Here is a 26,546-nt window from a genome sequence, read left to right as displayed (position 1 = left end):
AAAAGTAGATAGACATATTCTGATAGTATATGTTTGTCCACCCACGCTGCTTAATCATTTAAATTTATGATCCTGAATTTAAAGCAAAACCAGTTAGTATGGTTGTTTTCAACATAGTAAAATTTACCTTGTAAGGTATAGTTGTGAACTGGAGAAAGAAGGGAAGAAGTCACTGAGAGAAAGATAGAGTCTGAAGATGAAGAAGAAGATGAAGAAGAAAAATGAATTTTTGATGTACCAAGACCTCTGTCTCTTGATGTACCAAGAGTCAGAGATGGATACATCAGCCATAAAAATAAGAAAAAAAAATCTGTCATTCAAAAAAGGACAGAAGTAGAGATGGGTGAGAATGGGAAATGTTGAGGTAGAAAACATTGAACTTGAGGAAATTTGTATCAGATAGATTAAAGCTTAGTAAAGTAGAAAGTGTGCTCATCTGCAGATTAAGTAATGGACCAGTGGGGATGACGTGTGAAGAGAACATAGTTGTAATAGTAACTATAGCTAATAGCTCAGCATATTAACATTTTAATATGTTCCTAAAAAGGGATATATGTAGTTGTATAACTGAGCCTAGGGAGGAAGATGCTAAGGTTATATGACACGGATCATAAATTTTTTGAAGAGAAGGGATAGGGAAATGAATCAGTGGAAGAAAAGACAAAGCAGGGAAGGAGTTGCTCAATAGGCATGATGAAAGGCAATGACGGAGGGAGGGAGAGGGCCAATGTGGAAGATTCTTATTAGAACATCCAATGCATGAGGCATAGTATTGCAGCTTAGAGCTGCTTCTTGTACGGTGGTTCCTTCACTCCTGCTCATTGCTTTGTTTTGTTTTTGAGTTTTACATTGGAGTTATTAGTGTTCAGTAAATATTGCGTGGCAGAACTGACAAAGGAAGGCAGACTTTTTACAAAGATCTATGAACCTAACAGAGCCCCAAGTCAGAAAACCTGAGGTTTAATCCTTGCTAACGACACTACAGATTGTTATTCAAACCATTTTCCATTGACTCTGGGCCTCTGTTTTCTCATCTATAAAATAAAAGGGTTGGATTTTTAAGCCTTCATCCACATCCTTCTCAGGAGCCCTTGCTTTAGCAAGACACACAATGTAATTCTTTTGTTTATTACTCATGTTTAATACATGTAAAATGCCACATATTCCCTGGGCTTTGACTGTTGCCACTCACTGTAACATTGTTTTCTATTAGCTCCCAGCTCAAAGCCAGTGTGGCAGGCACAAGTGAAAGATCCCATAGAGTTTACACAGTGGTGGCCACCGTAAGAAAGACCTTCAGCACACTCATTTATATCTGCAGGAAGACAGACACCACAGCTATGTCTTAGGAGCTGTAATGATGACTTACTGACAAACTACAATAATGGACTTATGCACCTGCGCCCACTTGACCCCCCACCCCCAACAGTCACTGTAACAGTAAGTACCACATAGGTTCCATATTCTTTATATAAAGGAGCATTTGTAAATAAGCTGACTGCTTCTGACATTACCGCTAGTGTTGGTCTTATGTTCTCAAACACTTCTATTAGAACTTACTAGTATCCATTAATAAGGAAAAAGAGAAAATGAAACAAAAATGGGCCTAATCTATTCCTTAATAATACAGGGAAGAAGTCATTGTAATTTGTCTTTAGGACTATCTCCTTGATTTAGATTAGTATGTGTGGCCATGGCAAGGCAGATAAGGGGCCTTCATATTTAGCAATCCATGGTTTGTGTTATACATATGATTGTCACAAGGGAATGCCACTTAGACCCTGATACCCTCTCTCTCTGCTGATACCAATAGTCAATTCTATTCAGTGTAACTTCAGTTGTGTGGCTCAGGTGATCTCTCCTTCCTCCCTTTAAGGGGACAGGTCTCACCAATTTTTTTTTTTTAAACTGGTTCCTCCTCCGTACTATATATCATCCCCACCAGGGTGCTTAAGAGAAATACTCATTCTTCTGATGTATTTGTAATAGAACAGGCAAGCAGTAATTCTGAGGATAGATTTTCTATAAATAATGTATCAGATGTTAAAATAGAAGTTTGAAAGGCAGTAGACAGATAAATATACATATCTATATCTATGTATGCAAACATTTGTCAATTTTCCTCAAATATTTATTTAAGATGATCCTATTCTGTACCAAGTGCGGAGCTAGATAGGTGCTGTGGAAACAGAGGACCAAAGCAGAAATGTTCTCTGTTAGAAAAGTGTGTTTAAAAAATCCACAGAAATTATCATCTTAATTTTGACCTAAAGAAAAAATGAAAACACAAATTTCCATTACTAATTGTTTTTCATAGTTTTTATCAGTCCCATAAGTCATAATTACTTTTGTAATTACTCCAAATTAATGGTTTCTCATTTCATGAAAATATCATGATAAAAAAGTGATTTCTCAAAAGTTATTAAAACAAAGACTGCCCCAGAGAAATGACTTAATTTATCAGTTCTTGTGAGGGAAGAATTTATCACTTTCATCTTTGAATTAAAGTATGTCTGTTTTGCTATTTCTAGGAAAGAGAAATGTGTAATTTTGTATTTATAGAGTTCCTTCCTTTTTGTTTTAATTATTCCTGACTTCTGAAAACACTTATCTGCATATACTTGCTTTTCAAAGGTTATCCCCACCTTCTGTAGCCTATAATAAAAAGCTTCATGTGTGGTTATAGAAGATTTTGAAATATTAATTCTGGAATTCACTTCAGAATGAGAAACAAAAAGTATTAAGTCTGGAACTATCCTATGTCATTTTATAAAATGTTACTAAGAATTTCACTGAAGTTTGATGGTATAGAAATAGCTTTCAAATGATCAAATAAGAATTTAAATGTTCCTTTTTAAGAATAAATGAAAACACCTTTTCTCCTAGCTGTTCTGACTATTCAAAACTGAATTACCACAAAATTTCAAACAATTACACAATTAAGTCATCAGTTTCAGTTTCCTACCTTCACAAATGTTTTTGTCTTCAGACAGCTGGTACCCTGCATGGCAGGCACACCTGGCCGTGCCATTCTCACTCTGACATATGTGAACACATCCATTCCCACCTGTGCAGGGGTCCATCTCTGAAAGCAATTAAGCAACGATAGTGTATAATTCATTGAGCTCAGAAAGATGTACAGAGTGAAAGGATGGACTAAGAAAAGTAAAGAGAGCACTGGGACCAATGTGTTTCTCACATAAAGATGGTAAGGACTCCAGAGAGTCCTTTCCTACTTTCATGTGAAACTCATTTAAAGAAAGCCTTTTAAAAATGTTTGTACAGCTGTTGTTTCTATTTTTGTTATTTAATTGTATATAACAGTTTTACATATTTTGGGGGTACATGTGATATTTTGAAAACTGTATACAATGAATAATGATCAAATCAGGGTAATTGGGATATCCCTCACCTCAAAACATTTATATTTTATTTGTTTTGGGAATATTAAAGCTCTTTTCTTCTAGCTATTTTTAAATATACAATAAATTATTGTTAACTATAATTTCCCTACTGTACTCTTGTACACTAGAGCATATTCCTTCTATCCAACCATGTCTTTCTATTCCATAACCAACTTCTCTTCATCTCCCCACTCCTCTTCCCTTCCCAGTCTACTCTCTACCTCCATGAGACCCCCTTTTATAGCTCCCACATAAGAATGAGAACATGTGATATCTGTTGTTGTGAGCCTGGCTTATTTCACTTAACATAATGGCCTCCAGTTCCACGCATCATACTGCAAATGATAAGGTGGAAAGTTATCTCATGCCCATGGGTTGAGAGACTTAATATTGTTAAAATCTCTATACAAGCCCAAGCTTGATTCCAATGACATTCTTAACAGAAATAGAAAAAAAATCATAAAATATATATGGAACCACAAATGTCTCTGAATAGCTAAAATAATCCTGATCGAAAAGAAGAAAGCTGGAAGCATCACACTCTCTGGTTTCAAATTATACTACACAGCTAAAATAACCCAAACAGCATGATATTGGCATAAAACAGATACCTAGATGAATGGAACAGAATAGAAAATCCAGAAATAAATCCCCACACTTACACTCAGTTGTTTTTGACACAGATACCACGAATACGCATTGGGGGAAAGGACAGTCTCTTTAATAAATGGTGCTGGATAAACTGGATATTCATATGCAGAAAAACGAAACTGGATCTTTATCTTCTACCACACACAAAAATCAACTAACAATGGGTTAAAGACTTCATTATAAGACTTGAAACTATTAAACTACTAAAACACTAGGAGAATGCTACAGGACGTTGGTCTGAGCAAAGATTTTGGGGGGTAAGACCTCGAAGACCTCGAAAGCACAGACAACAAAACAAAAATAGACAAACAGAATTACAATAAGCTAAAAAACTTTGGCACCGCAAAGAAAACAATTAATAAAGTGAAAAGACAACCTACAGAATGTGAGAAAATACTTACAATCTATCGATCTGACAAGAGATGAATAACCAGGATATGTAAGGAACTAAAAAATCAATAGCAAAAAAACAAAAAATCAATGCAATTAAAAATGGGCAAAAGGCCTGAATGGACATTTCTCAAAAGAAGATATACAAATGGCCAAGAAGTATATGAAAAACTATTCAATTTCACTGATCATCGGGGAAATACAAATGAAAATCACTAGAAGGTATTACCTACCCCAGTTAGAATGGCTGTTATCAAAAAGACAAAAAGTAACAAATGCTAGTGAGGATGTGGAGATGGGGGAATGCCACTACACTGTTGGGAGGAATCTAAAGTAGGACAGTAACTGTAGAAAACAGTGTGGAAGTTCCTCAATAAACTGAAAATAGAACTGCCATATGATCCAGCAGTCCCACTGCTGGGTATATATATTCATAAAAAGGAAATCAGTACGTTGAAGAGGTACCAGTACTCCCACCTTTATTATAGCACTATTCACAACAGCCAAGATATGGAATCAAACTAAGTGTCTATCAGTGGATAAACAAAGAAAATGTGGTTTACATATACAATGAAATATCATTCATCCATAAAATCCTTTTTCATTTTGGATCTGAACCCTCAAATGTGAACAAATTAAATGTAGATAAAAGCCAAAGTGGAGTTAGCTTAATTGCACTCTTCTCCAAAGTTTATCTCCTGCCCTGTGGTACCCAAGTTAAGTAAAGAATCAGCAGGAACTCCTGCAGACTCCTCTGCTCTTTTTCCCCTTCTTTCCCTACCTTTTCTCCTTTGCACAGCAGGATCATTCATAGGTAAAACCTACTACCTTCTCTAGGTTCCCTCTGACTGTGGATAAGAGTTGATAGTGTGAGGAGAAGGAAGACTGGAGAGATGTGGGAGGGCCCTCGCTACAGCTGCTGTGGGGATAGTAATAAAGAAATTAAAATCCCATTGGTATTAAGTAAGCTGGCCTTTCTCCCCTTTACTTGTTCCTGTTTCAATGGATGTTAGTAATATTCTCTGGAAGTTCAAAGTAATGGGTGGCCACACATCCTATATGAGGACTACCTCCATACATTGCTTATTTGTCAGTCATTCTGGTCTGATTCTATGAATCCAGGCTTGTCTATCTTACACACTGCTAGAGTGGGGTAAGATAATTTCCACTCCTGCTCCTCTTCTCATACTTTAAAAAAATAATACAAGGTATAAAAAGAAAAACAATATATATAGTTACCCTGCCCCACATTTATCCAGTTTCAACCCAACCATTATGATATATAAATGCTTTCATTAGTTTCTTGTGAATGTTTCTAGACATTCTTTATGGAAATATAAATAATACAGAACAATATACATTGTTCTACTCCTTGTTTTTTTTGATAGAGAGGGATTGAGTTGAATCTGTAGATTAATATGGGGAGCATTGCCATTTAAACAATAGGATGTCTGATCTATGGACATGAGATATCATTCCATTTGTTTAGATTTTTATTTCAGCAATGTTTCCCAGTTTTCAGTATATCACTTTTGCTCTTATTAAATTTGTTCTTATGCATTTTTTTCTTTTTGATGCTGTTTTAAATGGAATTGTTCCTTAATTTCACTTCTGCATATTTTATGCTAGTATATGAAAATATATTTTTATGTGTTGATCTTGTATCATGCACATTTGTTGATTTTTATTAGTTCTAATAGTTTTTAAAAGCGTATTTTTAAGAATTTTCTACACACAAAATCATGTCATCTGCAAATAGATATTTTACATTTCTTTCAATAGTGATGCCTGCTGTTTGTTTATTTATTTGTTTATTTTGACACAGGGTCTCATTCTCTTGCCCAGGCTGAAGTTCAGTGGTGCGATCATGGCTCACTGCAGCCTCGATCTTCAGGGCTCCAACAATCCTTCCACCTCAGCCTCCTGACAAGCTGGGACTACAGACATGTGTCACCATGCCCAGATAATTTTTGTATTTTTTGTAGAGACGAGTTTTCTTCATGTTGCCCAGGCTGGTCTCGAACTCCTGGTCTCAAGTGATCCGCCTACTTTGGCCTCCCAAATTGCTGGGATTACAGCCATGGCCACCCTGCTCAGCTACATGCTTTTTATTTTCTTATCTCATTGCTCTGTCTGGAACCTCTAGTACAAGGTTGAATAGAAGTGATGTGAACAGACATCCTGTCTTATTCTTGATTTTAGGGGGAAAGCTTTGACTACTTCACAATTAAGTGTGATTTGAGCTGTGGGTTTTTAGTAGATTCCCCTTACCAGGTGAGGAAGTTCTTTTATATTTCTAGTTTGTTCAGCGATCTTATTGTGAAAGGTTGTTGGATTTTTTCAAGTGCCTTTTTCTGTGTCTATTGAGATGATCATGTGGTTTTTGTCCTTTATTCTATTGACATGGTGTATTACATTGTTTTTGGATGTTGAATCAACCTGTTTTCCTGAGATAAAATCCACCTGACCGTAGTGTATAAGTAATCCTTTGCATATGTTGTTAGATTTAGTTTCCTAGTATTTTGTAGAAGATCTTTACATCTATACTTATAAGAAATATTATCCTGTAGTTTTTTTTTTTTTTCTTGTGGTATCTTCAGATTATTTTGTATCATGGCAACTTTGGCCTAATGGAATGAGGTAGGAAGTGGTCTCTCTTCTATATTTTGGAGAAATTGTGAACACTTTATATGAATTTTTCTTTAAAAATTTGATATAATTCACTAAAACAATTTGGGCCTGGGTTTTTCTTTGTGGGAAGTTTTAAAATAACTAATCCAATCTCTACTTATGATATGTCTAATTTGAGAAACTAACTTCTCAGATTTTCTATTTCTTGAGAAGGTAGTTTCAGTAATTCATGTCATTCTAGTAATTTGTTCATCTGTTATCTAATTTGTTATCCTACAATTGCTCAAAGGATTCCCTTTTCCTCTTTTTTATTCTGTAGGGTCAGTAAAGAGGTCCTTTCTTTCATTTTTGATTCCAGTAATTTGAATCTTCCCAGTTTTTAAACATACATCTAACTTGAGGTTTTGTCATTTTGACCTTTTCAAAGAATGTAATTTTGCTATCATTGATTTTCTCTGTTGTTTGTCTGTTTTTTACTTTATTATTATATATCTATACTAATCTTTATTATTGCTATCCTTCTACTTGTTTTAGGTTTAGTTTGATCTTGCTTAAGGTGGGAAGTGAATTGATTGACATAGAATCTTTTTTCTTTTTTACTACAGGCATTGGCAGCTATAATTTCCCTTTATCACTGTATAGCTACATTTCATAAGTATTGTCTAATTTTTTCATGATTTTTTCTTTGACTCATTGCTTATTTTAAAGTGTGCAAGTTACTTTTCTTAGGTTTTTTTTTTTAGAGCACTTTTAGTTTTGCAGCAAAATTGTGAGGAAGGTACAGATATTTCCCATACAACCCCTCTTGTCACACATAGATACACACATACATAATCTTCCTTATTATCAACATTACCCACCAGTATGGTACATTTGTTATAATTGATGAACCTACATTGATGCATTATGGTCACCCAAAGTCCGTAGTTTACATCAGGGTTCACTCTTGGTGTTGAACATTCTTTGGGTTGGGATAAATATATAATGCAATGTATCCACCATCATAATATCATACAGAGTATTTTCATTATTCTGAAAATTCTCTGTTCTGCCTCTCTGTTCCAACCCTTGCCAATCACTGATCTTTTTAATATCTCTACAGTTTTGCCTTTTCCAGAATACAGTATAGTTGGAATCACGTGATATATAGCCTTTTCAGATTGGCTTCTGTCACTTAGTAATATGCATTTAAGATTCCTCCATTGTTTTTATAGCTTGCAGCTCATTTCTTTTTAGGGTTGTATAATATTCCATTGTTTGGATGTACCATGGTTCATTGATATAATCACCTATTGAAGGACATGCGATTGCCTCCAAGTTTTGGCAATTATGAGTAAAGCGGCATTAAACATCTATGTGCATATTTTTCTGTGGATGTAAGTTTTCAGCTCTTTTGATTGGATACTAAGGAGCATTATTACTGGATGATTGTTGCTGGATCATATGGTAGGAGTATGTTTAGTTTTGTAATTTTTTTTCAAATTGTTTTCAAATTGTTTTTCAAAGTGCCTATATTATTTTGCATTCCCACCAGCCATGAATAAGAGTTCCAGTAGCTCCACATCCTCATCAGCAATTGATATAATCACTGTTTTGAAATTTGGCCATTCTAACAAGTGTGTAGTGGTATTTCATTGTTTTAATTTGTGTCTCCCAAATGATATGATGTGAAGTATCTTTTTATATGCTCATTTTTCATCTGTGTATATTCTTTGGTGGGGTGCTTCTTAAGATCCTTAAACCATTTTTAATTGGGTTATTTGCTTATCATTGACTTTCAAGTGTTCTTTGTATATTTTAGGTAACAGCTTTTTAATCAGATAAGTCTTTTGTAAATATTTTACTTTAGTATTAGCTTATCTTCTCATTCTCTTAACATTGCCTTTTGTAGAGCAGAAAATTTCAATTTTAATACGGTTTAGCTTACCAATTATTTCTCTCATAGAAGATGTTTTGTTGTATCTAAAATGTGATCGCCAAAGCCAAGGCAATTTAGATTTTCTCCTGTGTTTTCTTCAAGGAGTTTTATAGTTTTGCATTTTACATTTAGATCCATGATCTATTTTGAGTTAATTTTTGTGAAGAGTGTAAGGTCTACATCTCTTATTTTATCTGTCTTTTATTATTATTATTTGCATGTGAATGTCTACTTGTTTGAACCTTATTTGTTGAAAATACTATATTTTCTTCATTGTATTGCCTTTGCTCATTTGTCAAAGGTCAGTTGATGTCTTTGTGTGGGTCTGTGTCTGGACTCCCTGCTCTGCTTCACTGAGCTATTCTTTTACCAGTACCAGGTTATCTAAAATACTATAGCTTTATTGTAAGTCTTTAAGTTGGGTCTTGTCAGTCCTCCAATTTTGTTTTTCTCTTTCAATATTACATTGGGTATTTGGGGTCTTTTCCCTTTCTATTTACAATTTAGAATTAGTTTTTCAATATCCACAAAATAATTTCCTGGAATTTTTATTGAAATTGCATTGGGTCTTCATCACATTGGGAAGAACTAACATCTTGACAATTTTGAGTCTTTCTATTCATGAACATAAAACATTTAATTACTTAGTTCTTTGATGTTCATCAGTTTTGTAGTTTTCTGCATGTAGATTTGGTATTATACTGTTAAATTAAAATTTCACTTATTCATTGCTATATATAGGAAAACAATTTATTAAGCTTATTCTTCATATATATTCTGCAATCTTAGTATAATCACTTATTAGTTCCAGGAGAGTTTTTTATTGTTATTTTGAATTTTCAACATTGATGATCATGCCATCTGTGAAAGAAGACAATTTTATTTCTTACTTTCCAATCTGTATACTTTTTATCTCCTTTTCATGTTTTATTGCATCGGCTAGGAATTCCAGCACAACATTGCAAAGAAGTGGTGAGACGGGATCCTTGGTTTGTTTTTGATATTAGTGAGAAAGTTTACAGTTTCTTACCATTAAGTATGATGTTAGCTGTAAGATTTTTGTAGATTGTTTTCATCAAGTTGACAAAGTTTTCCTTTATTCCTAGTTGACTGAGAGTTTTCATCATGCTGGTTTTGTCAAATGCTTTCCCCCAGTCTATTGATATGATCATGTGATTTTTCTTTTTTAGTCTGTCAATGTGATGAATTGCAATAATTTATTTTCAGATGTGAACCTGTCTTGCCTACATGGAATAAATCCCACTTGATTGTGGCATATAATTTTTTATACATTGTTGGATTTTATTTACTAATATTTTGTTGAGGATTTTTGCATTTGTGTTTATGAAAGATATTGGTTTGCTCTTTAGTTTTCTTGTAATAACTATCTGGTATTGTTGTTAGGGTAATGCTGGTCTTATTGGAAGAATTAGGCTGTATTCATTCTGCTAATGACTTCTAAAAATATTAAAGATAATTTGTATAATTTCTTCTTTAAATGTTTGGTAGAATTCACCAGAACACATCTGGCCTGCTGCTTTCTGTTTTGGGAGGTTATTAATTGATTCAATTTTTTGCTAGACCTGGGACTATTCAGATTGTCTGTTTCTTCTTGTGTGAGTTTTGGCAAACTATGTCTTTCAAGGAATTAGTTCATTTAATGTTAGTTAGCAAATTTGTGCATATAAAGTTGTTCATAGTACTCTTTTTTTTTTTTTTTTTTTTTGACACGGAGTCTCACTCTGTCACCCAGGTTGGAGTGCAGTGGCACGATCTCGGCTCACTGCAAGCTCCACCTCCTGGGTTCATGCCATTCTCCTGCCTCAGCCTCCTGAGTAGCTGGGACTACAGGCGCCCGCCACCACGCCCAACTTACATATATATATGTGTGTGTGTGTGTGTGTGTATATGTATGTGTATATATATACATACACATATATATAGTATTTTTAGTAGAGACGGGGTTTCACTGTGTTAGCCAGGATGGTCTTGATCTCCTGACCTTGTGATCTGCTTGCATTGGCCTCTCAAAGTGCTGGGATTACAGGCATCAGCCACTGCGCCTGGTGTGTTCGTAGTATTCTTTAATTATCCTTTTAATGTTCATGCAATATATAGTGATATTCCCTATTCTTTTTTGATAATAGTAATTGATGTCTTCTCTCTTTGTTTTTAGCTATCTTGACTACAACTTAGCGATTTTATTGATCTTTTCAAGAACCAGCTTTAGGTTACATTGTTTTTTCTATTGATTTTATGTTTTGAATTTCATTAATGACTCCTCTAACTTTTTAATTCTATTTTTCTGCTTACTTTGGATTTAATTTGCTCTTTTTTTTCAAGTTTTCGAAAGTGGAAACTTAGATGTTTGAGTTTAGATCTTTCCTTTTTTCTTATATATGCATTCAATGCTATAAATATCTCCCTAAGCACTGCTTTTGCTATATCCCACACATTCTAATAAGATGTGTTATTTTAATATCCAACTGTGTAAATATATTAAGTTGTGTTAGACTATGGATGTTCCAAGTGATTATTTGTATACTTGAATTAATGTTTGTCATATTTGTTGCTATTTCCTTTTGCTGCCTTTGTTCTTTGTTCCTATGTTTGTTTTCTGCTCTTTGCCTTTTGTGGTTTTCATTGAGCATTTTATGTTCCATTTTCTCTTCTTTCTGAGCATATCAGTTTTGCTTCTTTCTTTTTACACTTTTTAGTGGTTGCCCTAGTTTGCAATATACATTTACACCAAATCCAAGTCCACTTTAGAATAACACTATTCTGCTTCACAGGTAGTATGAGTACCCTATAATAACAAAATAATCTTGATATTTCTTTTCCATTACTTGTATAATTGCTGTGATTCATTCCAATTATATATAAGCATGTAAAAAATCTATACACATATTAGCATACATAAGTGAATACACTATTGCTATTATTTTGAACAAACTATTATCTTTAAGAATAAGAAAAATAAATGTTTTTATTTTACTGTTAGTTATTATTTTCCAATGTTATTTCTTTCTTTATGATGATCCAAGTTTTTGAGCTATATTACTTTCCTTCCCTATCCTTTTCTTGCAAAGCAGGTCTAGTAGCAATAAACCACTGTAATTTTTCTTTATCTGAGAAAGTCTTTTTTTCTCCTTCACTTTTGTAGCATAATTTCACAGAGTACAGAATTCTAGGTTGGTGAGATTTTTTTTTTTTTTTCCTCTCAAGACATGAAAAATTTTACCCTACTCTCCTCTTGCTTGCCTGGTTTCAGAGGAGAAGTTGGATATAATTCTTACCTTTGTTCCTCTAGGAATAAGGTGATTTTTTTCCTCTCACTTCCTTCAGAATTTTTCTTTTATATTTCATTTTAGCACTTATCCTGATTCATTTTCCCTTAGCCTTCTGGATCTGTGATTTGGTGTCCCACATTAATTTGGAAAAAAAATCTAAAGCATTATTGTTTTAAATATTTCTCCATTTATTTCACTTTTTTTCTCCTTCTAGTGTTCTGTTTATGTTTATGTTATACCTTTTATAGTTGTCACACACTCTCTGAATATTCTGTTCTGGTTTTTTTGCTTTTTGTTTTTTGTTTTCTACTTTTTGGTCTGTTCTTGAAGCAGCATCATTGTCTGGGGTAAATACTTAAGGTTCGTTGTCTCATGCCAGGAAAATCTAGGACAAGAAGTGAGTTTAAGAGTGGAAGTTTAGAAGATGGCCGAATAGGAACAGGTCCAGTCTCCAACTCCCAGCGCGAGCGACACAGAAGACCGGTGATTTCTGCATTTTCAACTGAGGTACTGGGTTCATCTCACTGGGGAGTGCCGGACGATCGGTGCTGGTCAGCTGCTGCAGCCCAACCAGCGAGAGCTGAAGCAGGGCGAGGCATTGCCTCACCTGGGAAGCACAAGGGGGAAGGGAATCCCTTTACCTAGCCAGGGGAACTGAGACACACAACACCTGGAAAATCGGGTAACTCCCACCCCAATACTGCACTTTAAGCAAACAGGCACACCAGGAGATCATATCCCACACCTGGCCTGGAGGGTCCCACACCCACAGAGCCTCCCTCATTGCTAGTACAGCAGTCTGTGATCTACCTGCAAGGCAGCAGCGAGGCTGGGGGAGGGGCGCCCGCCATTGCTGAGGCTTAAGTAGGTAAACAAAGCTGCTGGGAAGCTCGAACTGGGTGGAGCTCACAGCAGCTCAAGGAAACCTGCCTGTCTCTGTAGACTCCACCTCTGGGGACAGGGCACAGTAAACAATAACAATCGCAGCAGAAAACTCTGCAGACGCAAACGACTCTGTCTGACAGCTTTGAAGAAAGCAGTGGATCTCCCAACACGGAGGCTGAGATCTGAGAAGGGACAGACTGCCTGCTCAAGTGGGTCCCTGACCCCTGAGCAGCCTAACTGGGAGACATCCCCCACTAGGGGCAGTCTGACACCCCACACCTCACAGGGTGGAGTACACCCCTGAGAGGAAGCTTCCGAAGCTTCCAAAGCAAGAATCAGACAGGTACACTCACTGTTCAGAAATATTCTATCTTCTGCAGCCTCTGCTGCTGATACCCAGGCAAACAGGGTCTGGAGTGGACCTCAAGCAATCTCCAACAGACCTACAGCTGAGGGTCCTGACTGTTAGAAGGAAAACTATCAAACAGGAAGGACACCTACACCAAAACCCCATCAGTACATCACCATCATCAAACACCAGAGGCAGATAAAACCACAAAGATGGGGAAAAAGCAGGGCAGAAAAGCTGGAAATTCAAAAAATAAGAGCACATCTCCCCTGGCAAAGGAGCGCAGCTCATCGCCAGCAACGGATCAAAGCTGGACGGAGAATGATTTTGATGAGATGAGAGAAGAAGGCTTCAGTCCATCAAATTTCTCAGAGCTAAAGGAGGAATTACGTACCCAGCTCAAAGAAACTAAAAATCTTGAAAAAAAAGTGGAAGAATTGATGGCTAGAGTAATCAATGCAGAGAAGGTCATAAACGAAATGAAAGAGATGAAAACCATGACACGAGAAATACGTGACAAATGCACAAGCTTCAGTAACTGACTCGATCAACTGGAAGAAAGAGTATCAGCGATTGAGGATCCAATGAATGAAATGAAGTGAGAAGAGAAACCAAAAGAAAAAAGAAGAAAAAGAAATGAACAAAGCCTGCAAGAAGTATGGGATTATGTAAAAAGACCAAATCTACATCTGATTGGGGTGACTGAAAGTGAGGGGGAAAATGGAACCAAGTTGGAAAACACACTTCAGGATATCATCCAGGAGAACTTCCCCAACCTAGTAGGGCAGGCCAACATTCAAATCTAGGAAATACAGAGAATGCCACAAAGATACTCCTCGAGAAGAGCAACTCCAAGACACATAATTGCCAGATTCACCAAAGTTGAAATGAAGGAAAAAATCTTAAGGGCAGCCAGAGAGAAAGGTCGGGTTACCCACAAAGGGAAGCCCATCAGACTAACAGCAGATCTCTCGGCAGAAACTCTCCAAGCCAGAAGAGAGTGGGGGCCAATATTCAACATTCTTAAAGAAAAGAATTTTAAACCCAGAATTTCATATCCAGCCAAACTAAGTTTCATAAGTGAAGGAGAAATAAAATCCTTTACAGATAAGCAAATGCTTAGAGATTTTGTCACCACTAGGCCTGCCTTACAAGAGACCCTGAAGGAAGCACTAAACATGGAAAGGAACAAACGGTACCAGCCATTGCAAAAACATGCCAAAATGTAAAGACCATCGAGGCTAGGAAGAAACTGCATCAACTAACGAGCAAAATAACCAGTTAATATCATAATGGCAGGATCAAGTTCACACATAACAATCTTAACCTTAAATGTAAATGGACTAAATGCTCCAATTAAAAGACACAGACTGGCAAACTGGATAAACAGTCAAGACCCATCAGTCTGCTGTATTCAGGAGACCCATCTCACATGCAGAGACATACATAGGCTCAAAATAAAGGGATGGAGGAAGATTTACCAAGCAAATGGAGAACAAAAAAAAGCGGGGGTTGCAATACTAGTCTCTGATAAAACAGACTTTAAACCATCAAAGATCAAAAGAGACAAAGAAGGCCATTACATAATGGTAAAGGGATCAATTCAACAGGAAGAGCTAACTCTCCTAAATATATATGCACCCAATACAGGAGCACCCAGATTCATCAAGCAAGTCCTTAGAGACTTACAAAGAGACTTAGACTCCCATACAATAATAATGGGAGACTTCAACACTCCACTGTCAACATTAGACAGATCAACGAGACAGAAAGTTAACAAGGATATCCAGGAATTGAACTCATCTCTGCAGCAAGCAGACCTAATAGACATCTATAGAACTCTCCACCCCAAATCAACAGAATATACATTCTTCTCAGCACCACATCGTACTTACTCCAAAATTGACCACGTAATTGGAAGTAAAGTACTCCTCAGCAAATGTACAAGAACAGAAATTATAACAAACTGTCTCTCAGACCACAGTGCAATCAAACTAGAACTCAGGACTAGGAAACTCAATCAAAACCACTCAACTCCATGGAAACTGAACAACCTACTCCTGAATGACTACTGGGTACATAACGAAATGAAGGCAGAAATAAAGATGTTCTTTGAAACCAATGAGAACAAAGATACAACATACCAGAATCTCTGGGACACATTTAAAGCAGTGTGTAGAGGGAAATTTATAGCACCAAATGCCCACAAGAGACAGCAGAAAAGATCTAAAATTGACACTCTAACATCGCAATTAAAAGAACTAGAGAAGCAAGAGCAAACACATTCGAAAGCTAGCAGAAGGCAAGAAATAACTAAGATCAGAGCTGAATTGAAGGAGATAGAAACACAAAAAACCCTCCAAAAAATCCGTGAATCCAGGAGTTGGTTTTTTGAAAAGATCAACAAAATTGACAGACCACTAGCAAGACTAATAAAGAAGAAAAGAGAGAAGAATCAAATCCACGCAATTAAAAATGATAAAGGGGATATCACCACTGACCCCACAGAAATACAAACTACCATCAGAGAATACTATAAACACCTCTACGCAAATAAACTGGAAAATCTAGAAGAAATGGATAATTTCCTGGACACTTACACTCTTCCAAGACTAAACCAGGAAGAAGTTGAATCCCTGAATAGACCAATAGCAGGCTCTGAAATTGAGGCAATAATTAATAGCCTACCAACCAAAAAAAGTCCAGGACCAGATGGATTCACAGCTGAATTCTACCAGAGGTACAAGGAGGAGTTGGTACCATTCCTTCTGAAACTATTCCAATCAATAGAAAAAGAGGGAATCCTCCCTAACTCATTTTATGAGGCCAACATCATCCTGATACCAAAGCCTGGCAGAGACACAACCAAAAAAGAGAATTTTAGACCAATATCCCTGATGAACATCGATGCAAAAATCCTCAATAAAGTACTGGCAAACCGGATTCAGCAACACATCAAAAAGCTTATCCACCATGATCAAGTGGGCTTCATCCCTGGGATGCAAGGCTGGTTCAACATTCGCAAATCAATAAACATAATCCAGCATATAAACAGAACCAAAGACAAGAACCACATGATTATCTCAATAGATGCAGAAAAGGCTTTTGACAAAATTCAACATCCCTTCATGCTAAAAACGCTCAATAAATTCGGTATTGATGGAACGTACCTCAAAATAATAAGAGCTATCTATGACAAACCCACAGCCAATATCGTACTGAATGGGCAAAAACTGGAAAAATTCCCTTTGAAAACTGGCACAACACAGGGATGCCCTCTCTCACCACTCCTATTCAACATAGTGTTGGAAGTTCTGGCTAGGGCAATTAGGCAAGAGAAAGAAATCAAGGGCATTCAGTTAGGAAAAGAAGAAGTCAAATTGTCCCTCTTTGCAGATGACATGATTGTATATTTAGAAAACCTCATTGTCTCAGCCCAAAATCTCCTTAAGCTGATAAGCAACTTCAGCAAAGTCTCAGGATACAAAATTAATGTGCAAAAATCACAAGCATTCTTATACACCAGTAACAGACAAACAGAGAGCCAAATCAGGAATGAACTTCCATTCACAATTGCTTCAAAGAGAATCAAATACCTAGGAATCCAACTTACAAGGGATGTAAAGGACCTCTTCAAGGAGAACTACAAACCACTGCTCAGTGAAATCAAAGAGGACACAAACAAATGGAAGAACATACCATGCTCATGGATAGGAAGAATCAATATCGTGAAAATGGCCATACTGCCCAATGTTATTTAATAGATTCAATGCCATCCCCATCAAGCTACCAACGACTTTCTTCACAGAATTGGAAAAAACTGGTTTAAAGTTCATATGGAACCAAAAAAGAGCCCGCATCTCCAAGACAATCCTAAGTCAAAAGAACAAAGCTGGAGGCATCACGCTACCTGACTTCAAACTATACTACAAGGCTACAGTAACCAAAACAGCATGGTACTGGTACCAAAACAGAGATATAGACCAATGGAACAGAACAGAGTCCTCAGAAATAATACCACACATCTACAGCCATCTGATCTTTGACAAACCTGAGAGAAACAAGAAATGGGGAAAGGATTCCCTATTTAATAAATGGTGCTGGGAAAATTGGCTAGCCCTAAGTAAAAAGCTGAAACTGGATCCTTTCCTTACTCCTTATACGAAAATTAATTCAAGATGGATTAGAGACTTAAATGTTAGGCCTAATACCATAAAAATCCTAGAGGAAAACCTAGGTAGTCCATTCAGGACATAGGCATGGGCAAAGACTTCATGTCTAAAACACCAAAAGCAACGGCAGCAAAAGCCAAAATTGACAAATGGGATCTCATTAAACTAAAGAGCTTCTGCACAGCAAAAGAAACTACCATCAGAGTGAACAGGCAACCTACAGAATGGGAGAAAATTTTTGCAATCTACTCATCTGAAAAAGGGCTAATATCCAGAACCTACAAAGAACTCAAACAAATTTACAAGAAAAAAACAAACAACCCCATCAAAAAGTGGGCAAAGGATATGAACAGACATTTCTCAAAAGAAGACATTCATACAGCCAACAGACACATGAAAAAATGCTCATCATCACTGGCCATCAGAGAAATGCAAATCAAAACCACAATGAGATACCATCTCACACCAGTTAGAATGGCGATCATTAAAAAGTCAGGAAACAACAGGTGCTGGAGAGGCTGTGGAGAAATAGGAACACTTTTACACTGTTGGTGGGATTGTAAACTAGTTCAACCATTATGGAAAACCGTATGGCGATTCCTCAAGGATCTAGAACTAGATGTACCATATGACCCAGCCATCCCATTACTGGGTATATACCCAAGGGATTATAAATTATGCTGCTATAAAGACACATGCACATGTATGTTTATTGCAGCACTATTCACAATAGCAAAGACTTGGAATCAACCCAAATGTCCATCAGTGACAGATTGGATTAAGAAAATGTGGCACATATACACCATGGAATACTATGCAGCCATCAAAAAGGATGAGTTTGTGTCCTTTGTAGGGACATGGATGCAGCTGGAAACCATCATTCTTAGCAAACTATCACAAGAACAGAAAACCAAACACCACATGTTCTCACTCATAGGTGGGAACTGAACAATGAGATCACTTGGACTCAGGAAGGGGAACATCACACACCGGGGCCTATCATGGGGAGGGGGGAGGGGGGAGGGGGGAGGAGGGAGGGATTGCTCTGGGAGTTATACCTGATGTAAATGACGAGTTGATGGGTGCAGCACACCAACATGGCACAAGTATACATATGTAACAAACCTGCATGTTATGCACATGTACCCTACAACTTAAAGTATAATAATAATAAATAAATTTAAAAAAAAAAAGAGTGGATGTTTAATAGGCAAAAGAAAGAGAATAGCTTTCTCTTCTGCAGAGAGAGAGGGGCTCCCGAGCAGGTCCTCCAGTTCTGTGATGAAATGCACCGGGTGTTATAGACAAGCTTGAGGAGGTGGTGTCTCATTTACATAGGGCCCAAAAGGTTGGTCGTTGGACCAGGTGTGCCATTTACATAGCAGGTGAAGAAGCTGGCTACCCCACCGTAATCTTTTATCATGCAAATGAGTTCTCTACCTGTCCTGTGACATTAGGTCTGTTCCTTACTGTTCACACGGTTGACAAAGAAAGGGAAGATGGAGTCCCATGTTGAACATGTCTGGCCTCCAGGTGGCCTTTTCCTATTGTCAAAGCTGCTGGCATTTACCTGTGAAAGCTTCTAGCTTGCTTTTCTATATCTGCAGTTCGATTTTTCAGGCTGCATTTTGTTTGAAAAAAAAATGATTTGAGGTTGCTTTTTGGTAAAAGGGAAGCCTTACAGAGGACTTTCTTACTGTGATGGTTAATACTGAGTGTCAACTTGATTGGATTGAAGCATGCAAAGTATTGATCCTGGGTATGTCTGTTCGGGTGTTGGTGTTGCCAAGGAGATTAACATTTGAGTCAGTGGGCTAGGAAAGGCAGACCCACTCTTAATCTGGGTGGGCACCATCTGTGCTGTATGCAGCCTTCATCCTTCTCCTGTGCTTTCTCCTGTGCTGTATGCTTCTGCCCTCAAACATCAGACTCCAAGTTCTGCAGCTTTGGGACTCAGACTGGCTTCCTTGCTTCTCAGCTTGCAGATGGCCTATTGTGGTACCTTGTGATCATGTGAGTTAATACTACTTAATAAACTCATATATATATATATATGTATATGTATGTATATCCTACTAGTTGGTCCCTCTAGAGAACCCTAATACACTTATCCTCACTAACTGCCTAAATAATTTCTTTTAAGCTACTGTATCATTCTCATTACTTGTCGTTTTGAAGGTTTTTATTGTTATAGCCTCAAGCGCAGAGATTCTTTCCTCAGCTGTGTCCAGTCTACTAATAAGCTCATCAAAAGCATTCTTCACTTCTGTCACAGTGTTTTTGATCTGTAGCATTTCTCTTTGCTTCTTTCCTAGGATTTCCATCTCTATGCTCACATTTGCCCATCTGTTCTTGCATGCTGTCTACTTGATCTATTAGAGCCCTTAGCGTGTTTTTCATTGTTGTTTAAAATTTCAGGTTCAATCATTTCAAAATCCCTGCCATATCTGGTTCTGATGCTTACTCTATTTCTTCAAATTCTTTTTTTTTTCCTCGTAATTTTTTCTTCATAGTTAGAAACGATTTACCATGTAAATGGAACTGCTGAAAATAGGCCTTCAGTAATATCTCGTTAAGGGACAAGGGGTGGGAAAGCATTCTGTGGACTTATGATTAGATCTCAATGTTTTAGTGAGCCTCTGGACTATGTCTCTGGACTGTGAACCTCCCAATAGTCTCAATTTCTCAGTCCCCCTTCCTTTCCATGAGATAAGATGGCTAGATTTGGGTATTTCCCTTCCCACATGTCAGTTAGGCTCTGACGAAACCTCAGCAGGCAAGGCTCTGTTTGAATAGCTTCTCCTGAGGGCAGGCCTTGTTAAAGAGCAGAGTACTCTGGTGTATTTCCTCTCCCTGTACTTGAAACACAAGGGAAGTCTTCCTCCAGTATTTACTATGAGAACCTGGTCATTACTCTTGCAGGTTAAACTCATATACCCCACCTCTTCTTGACAGGATTCCATTGGGATATACAAGTCTCAGATTTGTCCTCTCTGAGCCTCCAGCAATTTATCAATCATAGTTCAGGTTTTTATACCTGGCACTGGTTCCTGCAGCAGTACTGCTTGTAAGTCTCTGCTATGGTAAGCCATGAGTCCCTGTATTCATCTTACTGTCTCTCCAGTCTTGTGGGTAGCAGTTTGTTCTGTATCCTCACCTCTCTGATGAATCCTAGAAAATTTGTTATTTTTCAGTCTGTTCAGTTTTTTAACTTGTTAGAAAACTGGATGGAGCAGAGACTTCCAGGCTCCTTATATGGAGTATTAAAAGTAGATTTAAAAACCGTTAAATCCTTCTCCTTGCTTCCTTACATAATATATTGTGGAGATCCTTTCACTTTAGAGCATAAAGAATACTTTGTTTTAGTCTGTTTTTATATTTTTATTACCTTCTGTTGTATGAATATATCATCATTTATTTAAACCTTCACCTTTTAATGGATATTTGGGTTGTTCCCAGTCTTTTGCTATTACAAACAGTGGTTGAAAGAATAGATATATCTAGATTTAATTTTACATAGGTGGAAATGTATATAAATTAAATTCCTAGGTCGAACATCAGAGGACATACATGTTTGCAATTAGATGTTTGAAAGTTTGAATTTCTCTTGCTTGTGACTGTACATGTTGACCTTTCCATTAGCAAAGTAAGTGTTTTCCCACATTTTGACAGATTCTGTCATTAAAATTTTGTGGTTTTAAACATCTAATAAATAAAAAGATATTTCATGGTAGTTCCAATTCATAAGTCATATATTTGGAGTGACATAGAACTCATACATCTAATAGTTATTTTTATTTCCACTGTATGCCTCTTGGTGTCTTTTGCATCTTGTTCCATTGATTACATTATCTTTTTTTTTTTTAAATTTATTTATTATTATTATACTTTAAGTTGTAGGGTACATGTGCATAACATGCAGGTTTGTTACATATGTATACTTGTGCCATGTTGGTGTGCTGCACCCATCAACTCGTCATTTACATCAGGTATAACTCCCAGAGCAATCCCTCCCCCCTACCCCTTCCCCATGATAGGCCCCGGTGTGTGATGTTCCTCTTCCCGAGTCCAAGTGATCTCATTGTTCAGTTCCCACCTATGAGTGAGAACATGCGGTGTTTGGTTTTCTGTTCTTGTGATAGATTGCTAAGAATGATGGTTTCCAGCTGCATCCATGTCCCTACAAAGGACACAAACTCATCCTTTTTGATGGCTGCATAGTATTCCATGGTGTATATGTGCCACATTTTCTTAATCCAATCTGTCACTGATGGACATTTGGGTTGATTCCAAGTCTTTGCTATTGTGAATAGTGCCGCAATAAACATACGTGTGCATGTGTCTTTATAGCAGCATAACTTATAGTCCTTGGGTATATACCCAGTAATGGGATGGCTGGGTCATATGGTACATCTAGTTCTAGATCCTTGAGGAATCGCCATACGGTTTTCCATAATGGTTGAACTAGTTTACAATCCCACCAACAGTGTAAAAGTGTTCCTATTTCTCCACAGCCTCTCCAGCACCTGTTGTTTCCTGACTTTTTAATGATCGCCATTCTAACTGGTGTGAGATGGTATCTCATTGTGGTTTTGATTTGCATTTCTCTGATGGCCAGTGATGATGAGCATTTTTTCATGTGTCTGTTGGCTGTATGAATGTCTTCTTTTGAGAAATGTCTGTTCATATCCTTTGCCCATATTTGATGGGGTTGTTTGTTTTTTTCTTGTAAATTTGTTTGAGTTCTTTGTAGGTTCTGGATATTAGCCCTTTGTCAGATGAGTAGATTGCAAAAATTTTCTCCCATTCTGTAGGTTGCCTGTTCACTCTGATGGTAGTTTCTTTTGCTATGCAGAAGCTCTTTAGTTTAATGAGATCCCATTTGTCAATTTTGGCTTTTGCTGCTGTTGCTTTTGGTGTTTTAGACATGAAGTCTTTGCCCATGCCTATGTCCTGAATGGTACTACCTAGGTTTTCCTCTAGGATTTTTATGGTATTAGGCCTAACATTTAAGTCTCCAATCCATCTTGAATTAATTTTCGTATAAGGAGTAAGGAAAGGATCCAGTTTCAGCTTTCTACTTAGGGCTAGCCAATTTTCCCAGCACCATTTATTAAATAGGGAATCCTTTCCCCATTTCTTGTTTCTCTCAGGTTTGTCAAAGATCAGATGGCTGTATATGTGTGGTATTATTCCTGAGGACTCTGTTCTGTTCCATTGGTCTATATCTCTGTTTTGGTACCAGTACCATGCTGTTTTGGTTACTGTAGCCTTGTAGTATAGTTCGAAGTCAGGTAGCGTGATGCCTCCAGCTTTGTTCTTTTGACTTAGGATTGTCTTGGAGATGTGGGCTCTTTTTTGGTTCCATATGAACTTTAAAGCAGTTTTTTCCAATTCTGTAAAGAAACTCATTGGTAGCTTGATGGGGATGGCATTGAATCTATAAATTACCTTGGGCAGTATGGCCATTTTCACGATATTGATTCTTCCTATCCATGAGCATGGTATGTTCTTCCATTTGTTTGTGTCCTCTTTGATTTCACTGAGCAGTGGTTTGTAGTTCTCCTTGAAGAGGTCCTTTACATCCCTTGTAAGTTGGATTCCTAGGTATTTTATTCTCTTTGAAGCAATTGTGAATGGAAGTTCATTCCTGATTTGGCTCTCTGTTTGTCTGTTACTGGTGTATAAGAATGCTTGTGATTTTTGCACATTAATTTTGTATCCTGAGACTTTGCTGAAGTTGCTTATCAGCTTAAGGAGATTTTGGGCTGAGACAATGGGGTTTTCTAAATATACAATCATGTCATCTGCAAAGAGGGACAATTTGACTTCTTCTTTTCCTAACTGAATACCCTTGATTTCTTTCTCTTGCCTAATTGCCCTAGCCAGAACTTCCAACACTATGTTGAATAGGAGTGGTGAGAGAGGGCATCCCTGTGTTGTGCCAGTTTTCAAAGGGAATTTTTCCAGTTTTTGCCCATTCAGTATGATATTGGCTGTGGGTTTGTCATAGATAGCTCTTATTATTTTGAGGTACGTTCCATTATACCGAATTTATTGAGCGTTTTTAGCATGAAGGGATGTTGAATTTTGTCAAAAGCCTTTTCTGCATCTATTGAGATAATCATGTGGTTCTTGTCTTTGGTTCTGTTTATATGCTGGATTATGTTTATTGATTTGCGAATGTTGAACCAGCCTTGCATCACAGGGATGAAGCTCACTTGATCATGGTGGATAAGCTTTTTGATGTGCTGCTGAATCCGGTTTGCCAGTATTTTATTGAGGATTTTTGCATCGATGTTCATCAGGGATATTGGTCTAAAATTCTCTTTTTTGGTTGTGTCTCTGCCAGGCTTTGGTATCAGGATGATGTTGGCCTCATAAAATGAGTTAGGGAGGATTCCCTCTTTTTCTATTGATTGGAATAGTTTCAGAAGGAATGGTACCAACTCCTCCTTGTACGTCTGGTAGAATTCAGCTGTGAATCCATCTGGTCCTGGACGTTTTTTGGTTGGTAGGCTATTAATTATTGCCTCAATTTCAGAGCCTGCTATTGGTCTATTCAGGGATTCAACTTCTTCCTGGTTTAGTCTTGGAAGAGTGTAAGTGTCCAGGAAATTATCCACTTCTTCTAGATTTTCCAGTTTATTTGCGTAGAGGTGTTTACAGTATTCTCTGATGGTAGTTTGTATTTCTGTGGGGATGGTGGTGATATCCCCTTTATCATTTTTAATTGCGTGGATTTGATTCTTCTCTCTTTTCTTCTTTATTAGTCTTGCTAGTGGTCTGTCAATTTTGTTGATCTTTTCAAAAAACCAACTCCTGGACTCACGGATTTTTTGGAGGGTTTTTTGTGTTTCTATCTCCTTCAGTTCTGCTCTGATCTTAGTTATTTCTTGCCTTCTGCTAGCTTTCGAATGTGTTTGCTCTTGCTTCTCTAGTTCTTTTAATTGCGATGTTAGAGTGTCAATTTTAGATCACACACTGCTTTAAATGTGTCCCAGAGACTCTGGTATGTTGTATCTTTGTTCTCATTGGTTTCAAAGAACATCTTTATTTCTGCCTTCATTTCGTTATGTACCCAGTAGTCATTCAGGAGCAGGTTGTTCAGTTTCCATGTAGTTGAGCGGTTTTGATTGAGTTTCCTAGTCCTGAGTTCTAGTTTGATTGCACTGTGGTCTGAGAGACAGTTTGTTATAATTTCTGTTCTTGTACATTTGCTGAGGAGTGCTTTACTTCCAATTACGTGGTCAATTTTGGAGTAAGTACGATGTGGTGCTGAGAAGAATGTATATTCTGTTGATTTGGGGTGGAGAGTTCTATAGATGTCTATTAGGTCTGCTTGCTGCAGAGATGAGTTCAATTCCTGGATATCCTTGTTAACTTTCTGTCTCGTTGATCTGTCTAATGTTGACAGTGGAGTGTTGAAGTCTCCCATTATTATTGTATGGGAGTCTAAGTCTCTTTGTAAGTCTCTAAGGACTTGCTTGATGAATCTGGGTGCTCCTGTATTGGGTGCATATATATTTAGGTTAGTTAGCTCTTCCTGTTGAATTGATCCCTTTACCATTATGTAATGGCCTTCTTTGTCTCTTTTGATCTTTGATGGTTTAAAGTCTGTTTTATCAGAGACTAGTATTGCAACCCCCGCTTTTTTTTGTTCTCCATTTGCTTGGTAAATCTTCCTCCATCCCTTTATTTTGAGCCTATGTATGTCTCTGCATGTGAGATGGGTCTCCTGAATACAGCAGACTGATGGGTTTTGACTCTTTATCCAGTTTGCCAGTCTGTGTCTTTTAATTGGAGCATTTAGTCCATTTACATTTAAGGTTAAGATTGTTATGTGTGAACTTGATCCTGCCATTATGATATTAAGTGGTTATTTTGCTCGTTAGTTGATGCAGTTTCTTCCTAGCCTCGATGGTCTTTACATTTTGGCATGTTTTTGCAATGGCTGGTACCGGTTGTTCCTTTCCATGTTTAGTGCTTCCTTCAGGGTCTCTTGTAAGGCAGGCCTAGTGGTGACAAAATCTCTAAGCATTTGCTTATCTGTAAAGGATTTTATTTCTCCTTCACTTATGAAACTTAGTTTGGCTGGATATGAAATTCTGGGTTGAAAATTCTTTTCTTTGGTTTTTTTTCTATAATTTTTTAAAAATTTATTTATTATTATTATACTTTAAGTTGTAGGGTACATGTGCATAACGTGCAGGTTTGTTACATATGTATACTTGTGTCATGTTGCTGTGCTGCACCCATCAACTCGTCATTTACATCAGGTATAACTCCCAATGCAATCCCTCCCCCCTCCCCGCTCCCCATGATAGGCCCCGGTGTGTGATGTTCCCGTCTCTGAGTCCAAGTGATCTCATTGTTCAGTTCCCACCTATGAGTGAGAACATGTGGTGTTTGGTTTTCTGTTCTTGTGATAGTTTGCTAAGAATGATGGTTTCCAGCTGCATCCATGTCCCTACAAAGGACACAAACTCATCCTTTTTGATGGCTGCATAGTATTCCATGGTGTATATGTGCCACATTTTCTTAATCCAATCTGTCACTGATGGACATTTGGGTTGATTCCAAGTCTTTGCTATTGTGAATAGTGCTGCAATAAACATACGTGTGCATGTGTCTTTATAGCAGCATAATTTATAATCCTTTGGGTATATACCCAATAATGGGATGGCTGGGTCATATGATACATCTTGTTCTAGATCCTTGAGGAATTGCCATACTGTTTTCCATAATGGTTGAACTAGTTTACAATCCCACCAACAGTGTAAAAGTGTTCCTATTTCTCCACATCCTCTCCAGCATCTGTTGTTTCCTGACTTTTTAATGATCGCCATTCTAACT

General features: G+C 37.3%; 1 protein-coding gene across 3 annotated transcripts in view; it reads right to left on the bottom strand.

The window, feature by feature from the left end:
- The window catches only part of LOC102145424 (vitamin K-dependent protein S-like), a 602,541-nt gene that overhangs the window by 15,194 nt on the left and 560,801 nt on the right, over positions 1–26,546 (bottom strand). For 2 of the 3 annotated variants that reach the window (XM_065540145.2, XM_074033739.1), the window contains one exon: positions 2,966–3,085. The exons of the other annotated variant lie outside the window; for it this stretch is intronic. In XM_065540145.2, the coding sequence (XP_065396217.1) occupies positions 2,966–3,085 (120 nt within the window). The remainder of the gene's footprint in view (positions 1–2,965; positions 3,086–26,546) is intronic. 3 annotated transcript variants of the gene reach the window in all.

This window comes from Macaca fascicularis, chromosome 2 (genome assembly GCF_037993035.2).
Source record: "Macaca fascicularis isolate 582-1 chromosome 2, T2T-MFA8v1.1".
NCBI classification, from domain to species: domain Eukaryota; kingdom Metazoa; phylum Chordata; class Mammalia; order Primates; family Cercopithecidae; genus Macaca; species Macaca fascicularis.
Note: the sequence above shows the minus strand (reverse complement) of the source record. Positions and strands in the feature narration are given on the sequence as shown.